Here is a 6,553-nt window from a genome sequence, read left to right on the forward strand (position 1 = left end):
CCCTACACATTTACTCTTTTTCATTTGGATTAAGAAATAGCTATAATCATTATAAAGATAAATACTTATGCTTTTAATCACCGAATAATAGAACCATTAAGAGATCAATAAGGCTTGGAGAGAGAAGAATTATACTGATACATATGGGTAGGACTACAGTATGGACATCAAAGAGTTCATTCAAAGATGGAATTAGGGGATGAGTTTATTTTGGTGCAAAAAGTTTTTTTATAGTATGCATTTTTCCATGAACGTTTTAAAGACGCTATGTACATGCATGATCCCAGTGAGATTTATCTGTAAGTCGGATGATTTGGCCATCTATTTCTAAGCCAATGTCTGGAATTGAAGCCCATCTCTCAAGTAAATGACTGTGGTAAGTGATAGAGGGCTACCAGGAAGATCATGGCGTCAGGAGCGTAGCTGCTGCAGGCTGAAGCTTTCCTCAGTGGCTCTTGTGGGCACTCAGCCTCATCCTCATTCTGTACGATGTCACTACTGTCACTGTTGTTATTGGTTTCATAGTCAGAGGTAACCTGGGCAGTGTCATCTGAAATCAAAAGAGAACAGTTTATTGTGTGGTCTGCAAACTCTTTTAAGTGAATTTTCCTAAAATGCATACAGTAAATAATGAATTTAGGGTGATACTGCTGTCATGAGTTTATATACCAATAATATAGGGTCAGGTTCAGGATAGGAAAAAAACACACATTTTTAAACTACATAAAATAGATGGGAATTATGATCAGTGATGTGGGTGACATTAAACAATACATCAATAATCATTTTTAGATCAGTAGTTATAGCTTTTCTTTTTTTCTTAGAGGTTTTTGGCATAGGGCATGTACACTTGCCAGGGAAAGGGAGAAACTGAGACAGTGAGAGGAAAAGTGAGAAATTATCCCCTAGGGGGGATGGCCATGCTGCAATCCCTTCTCCTCCATTCTCCTCCTGTGATCTTGGGCACGTACGCACATGCACCCAGTGTGAGTTTCAAGCCACTAGTTCTGTGACTCGAACTGTTGTCGGCCATGTGGGAGTCTAGTGAATTAACTGCGCTATCTGCTGGCCCAGGAGTATAACTTTCAAAAGCCCTATGACTTCATATGTTTTTTTCTTCTGTTCCTCTCCCAGTACGTTAAACCGAGTAGATGGCTAAAACACTAATTGTATAATGGGTGCTCAAGGTGGGAGAAAATGAGATGACACAACCAGGAAAACAGTGGTTTACAGAACTTGCAATGATGGCATATGTGGAGAAGCCAGGAAGATCCTACATGACTATCCTTGTTCCTCAAGACTCTAGTTTCCTTCTTTATCTTTCCCCCCACCATCTCCCACTTCAGTCAACAGTAAACTGTGCTTAACTAAAAGGCCCATCAGAAAATAATGAGTGTCTTGGGAACATTCTCCCAGGCAAAGATCTCAAGAGGTTTCTTAGCTGAATGCAGTCCCTGAATGAAGTTTATTGAATGTTTCTTATGTGCTGGGTAACACTTGAAGTTCTTATTGGCACTAACACATTTAATCCTCTCAACAATCCCATCAGGCAAGGATATATTATTATCATCTTTACTTTGGAGACAGGAAATTGAAGCACAGATTGGATTAGTCAATTCTTTAAAGTCAAAGAGCTAGTAAATTTTACAGCCAGAACTTGAACTGAGAACATTTGACAGTAGTTCCTGTATTTTTTTTTTTTTTGAGAGATTTTCACTGTAGGGCGCGTGTGCTCGCCAGACAGACAGAGAGAGACATAGAGACAGAAAGCGAGAAATCACCCCCCGGGGGGATGGTCACGCCGCAATCCCTTCTCCTCCATTCTCCTCTCGGGATCTTGGGCACGCACGCACACGCGCCCGGCGTGAGTTTTAAGCCACCGGGTCCGGGACATGAACCACGGTCGACTACATGGGAGTCCAGTGACATAGCCATTACGCTGACTGCTGGTTCCCAGTAGTTCCTGTATTTTTGACTTTTGATGAAATCTAAGGTTTTGTTTTCTTTTTTTTTTTTTCTTTTATGGTTATTGCTTTTCACAGTGTAAAAAAATCTTTGTCTTCCCCAAAGTCACAAAGATATTTTATGCTTTCTTCCAGAAGCCTTATCATTTTAGCTTTTACATCTATGTCCCATCTCAGAATACTGAGTTACATAGTATAAGGTAGTGTGTGAAGTTCATCTTTTCTCAACCACTGGATTGCTCTTCATCAAAACTCAAATAACCACATGTAGGTATAGATTTAATTTGCTGACTACTATTTGATCTGTTCTGTTTGATTTATTTGCTCCTCTGGAGGCTGGTATTACATGTCTTGATTACTATAGCTTAAACCCTGAAAACAGGTAATGTATCTTATCTAATTGGTTCTCCTTTTTTAAGATTGCTTTAGGCAGTCTAAGTTTATGTCCTTAACCATTACTAACTGTTTTTCATGAGTAGCTATTGAATAATGGCCTTTGTTATGTAGTCTTTTCCAGTAAGAAATATTTTGTAGGACTTTTTTCTTCTTCCTTTTTTTTTTTTTTTGAGAGACTTTTTGCTATCAGGTGCATGCGTTCACCAGAGAGACAGAAAGAAACTACCCCCTGGGGGCAATCCTTCTCCTCCATTTTCCTCTAGCGATTTTGGGCATGCACACACATGTGCCTGGCGTGAGTTTTAACCTGTCGGGTCCAGGACTCAAACTATGGCCTACTATGTGGGAGCCCGGTGATGTAACCATTATACCATCTGCTGGTCCCCAAATATTTTGTAGGACTTTTTTAAGGACCTAGTTTCTTTCCATCTTTCTCATGTAACTGCTTATAAATTAGAATTAGGTACAAAATGAAAATATAATTAATTGACAAGTTTCAATCCCAGAACTGTAGAAAAAAATGAGAAAGCCACACTCCCAGGTCATAGCTTTACATCACTGCAAAGAGGTGAAACACTCTCCTTACTCTATGAATCCCAATAGAGTTAGGGAATAGCAGGGACACAGAAAAGGAAGTACTCTGAGTCCTAAGAATGCTATAGTATCAGATTTATCATTGTAGTTAAATAGACATTTGTGTATAGATGTAGAGAAACATTTTGCCCAACTGTGCATTAAACCTTTAATCCGATTAATGACAGTAATATAGACCATTTTGATTTTCCTGTCACTTAAATTTTGTGTATGTCCCCCATAGCATGACATTCTCATAGAAAGTAATCAATCAATATTTATTGGTGAATACCAAGGAATACAGAAGTTGAGGTTTAGCAATTATTCCTAGGTAACTCCATCATCCTAAAGTCTACAGCTGATAGAAGCTTTCTTTACTACTCTGTGAATGTTCAGCACCAACAGAAGCAAGTCCCCAGGTTTGCATCAATATACGCAGAGTTGTACTTATTATAGTAATAAGAACACACTACCAACAGGGCCTCAGGTAGAATAATTAGCACAAGTGCTCTACATATGTTAAGTGATATAATTCTCACGACAGCCCTGTGTGGTAGTCACAGTTATCCCCATTCCACAGATGAAGGTCCTGAGGTACAGACATTAAGATAACAGGCAAGCAGGTAGCAGAGTGAGGATGTGAACCAGGCTGCAATGCCTCTGTTACTGATGTCTTTGTCATACTGCTTGAAAGAAAAACTGCTAAGTTTACTGTCGCATAAGCAAGGTCTGCAAATGCAAAGGCAGTCTCCAGAGTTCACTAAAATGGATGGCACTCTGACATCCAAGGTAGCAATGTAAAATTTCTACATAGTTCTATTATTTATTAATATAAAATGATCTCTCATTTTTTGTTAAAAATGTACATTTGTGTATAGACATAGAGAAACATGTCGAACAACTTTGCACTAAAACTTTAATCTGATTAACAATAGTCAAACTACAGATTTTCTTATCACTTAAATTTTGTGATTTCAAAAATTAGGAAATTTTGTGATTTAAAAAATTAGGAATATTATCACTTAAATTTTGTGATTTAAAAAATTAGGAATATTTGGCCAGGAAAAAGAAAGTCTTGTTAATTTTTTTTTTTTTTATGATTTTGCCTTGAGGTGTGTTCACTCGCTTGAGAGAGACAGAGTAAGATAGTGAAAGGAAAAGTGATAAATCACCCCCAATAGTCATGCCGCAACCCCTTTTTTCATGCTCCTCCTGGCATCTTGGGCATGCATGCACATGCACCTGGTATGGATTTAAGCCACTAGGTCTGGATTTTGAACCATGGTCGGCCATGTGGGAGTCCAGCTGCCTTAACCACCATGTCACCTGCTGCCCCCCAAGTCCTTTTCAAGAATACCAAACAATAAATTACCTGTCCTGCTCGCAGTCTGAGCAGCAGCACCACTTCTCTTCAGGGTCCCCTCAGCAGGATTCTCTTGGGAATACGGTCTGCCACAGCTGAGAAACATTGGAACAGCTGTAAATACATCCTTCTCCGTTCAAAACATCGTAGCCATACGCCACTTAAGTATACTCTAAGACATCGATAATCATATATTTCTACCTTCTACTTATTTGTTTCATGGAAAACTTCAGTTTGACATGTGGATACTCAAATGTAATATATTGTTTCCATTTTTATGTGTGTGTGAAGGAATTGTCAATACAAAGGATTATTCATTCTCCTCCATCACAGTTCAGGTCAAATTTGAGGTGCTGGTAAATTTCTGTTACATTATCTAGAAAATACTAAAATATATTGCTGCCTTCTTATAATTGTGGTACTGACATACATTTGATCGAAAATTTCTTCTCCAGTGGAATATGTTTGTGTCTGCTTAAAAGCTTCATTATTAGATTTATTTCTTTGGGTTAAGACATATTATATCCAATCATGTTCTTTAAGAAAAGATAGTACAGGTCAAAACAAAGTGATGATACATTCATTTTTTTGTCACAATACACAAATTAATTATTATTGTTTATTTATCTTCAGAATGATAAGTCACCTGTTAAGGCCTTCAGAAAAGAAACAAAGGAGAGGTATATCTCGATGAAGAATAAATGTATGACTATCTACACAGAATGCTGTTGAAAAAACAGGCCAACCAGGTGCTGGGGCAAGAAACCAAAGGTACTTGAGACATGAACAATGCAGGGGTTGGAGAAGGCAGAATACTTTTTTCTTTCTTTCTTTTTTAAGTTTATTTCTCCAAGTAAGTGAAACAGAGACAGAAAGACACACAGACACAGACAAACACACACACGTATACATACACATGTAGCCCTAGCCTTAGCCAGCCCTGGCTCATGCGCCAACACATGCCTAGTACACTCAGGGAGGTCTCAAGATACGAACTCAGAACTCTCCCATGTGAGCCAGCCTCACAGAGCATTGCATTTTATTGCTATGCCACCATCTGGTCTCAGAATACCTTTTTCTTATCAACAGTCTGACAATTAAAAAGTAACTCCACAATGGCCAAAGTTCTAAACTGGCTCTTCTCTCTTTTATCTTGCTTAGAGACTCCATGTTTAGATTTTAATTCTGTATTTTGCTACTGGGTTTCTTCCCTTCTGTCTACTAGTGTTACAAATGATCTCAATGGATTTTTGTTAGTTTGTTATTTAACTACAGACTAACCACTCTAAAATGAAAAGAAATGAATGGCAGCTTACTGTTTAGTATCTTAAATGCTTATCACTTTCCCCTCCCCTAACTGTGGTTGTATGTGTAGTAGAAAAAAAAAAAAAAACATTTTTTAGCTAGAGAGAATCCTGATACAAGGTCAATTGACTTTTTTTTTTTTTTTTGAGAGGTTTTCACTATAGGGCACGTGCGCTCGCCAGACAGACAGAGAGAGACAGAGAGACAGAAAGCGAGAAATCACCCCCCAGGGGGGATGGTCATGCCGCAATCCCTACTCCTCCATTCTCCTCTAGGGATCTTGGGCACGCACGCATACGCACCCAGCGTGAGTTTTAAGTCACTGGGTCTGGGACGTGAACCGCGGTCAACTACGTGGGAGTCCAGTGACATAGCCATTACGCTAACTGCTGGTTCCCAAGGTCAATTGACTTTTCAACCCTTGAATGCAAGTAAAAAAGCCTTACACACAAAATATTTCTAATTACGAAATCCTATCACTTGACTTAAAGAATCAAGAAAATAGCAAGATGAAAGTAAAAGCAGAAACAACTGATGGGCTTATATTCTAAGATGACACTTGATAGAAGTGGAGTTTACTGGTTTTTAAATGACTTTTAGTCAGCTGCAGTGGTGCTGAGGCACTATTTTGAAGGTCCTGGGCTTGTTTCCTGAGGTCTCTCTGTATAAGCTGGACACAAGCACGCCCATGACCCTGGCTGGCTAAGACTGGGGCTATAAATGTGCCATGAAGACTGTGCTGGGTGCCTATCTGTCTTTCTTTCACTCTCTATCTCCCTTTCTCATGGCAAAAATAAACTTAAAAAATGATTTGTAAAACATTTTTCATTGCAAGATAATACCTAAAAGAACTATTTAAATGTGTAGTTCAAATACACTAGCACCTATGCCAGAAAAACAACTTGTTGCATAGACATTACAGCAGCCAAGAGACTAGGATTTGATGCCAAAC

The 6,553-nt window shown here is 38.7% G+C and overlaps 1 protein-coding gene across 1 annotated transcript in view; it reads right to left on the minus strand.

The window, feature by feature from the left end:
- Positions 1 to 6,553, minus strand: part of PDE3A (phosphodiesterase 3A) — a 371,187-nt gene that overhangs the window by 49,474 nt on the left and 315,160 nt on the right. Inside the window, 2 exon segments of the mRNA XM_006155100.3 lie at positions 396 to 550; positions 4,306 to 4,391. Of these exon segments, the coding sequence (XP_006155162.1) occupies positions 396 to 550; positions 4,306 to 4,391 (241 nt within the window).

This window comes from Tupaia chinensis, unplaced genomic scaffold (genome assembly GCF_000334495.1).
Source record: "Tupaia chinensis unplaced genomic scaffold, TupChi_1.0 Scaffold000434_1, whole genome shotgun sequence".
Taxonomy (NCBI): Eukaryota; Metazoa; Chordata; class Mammalia; order Scandentia; family Tupaiidae; genus Tupaia; species Tupaia belangeri.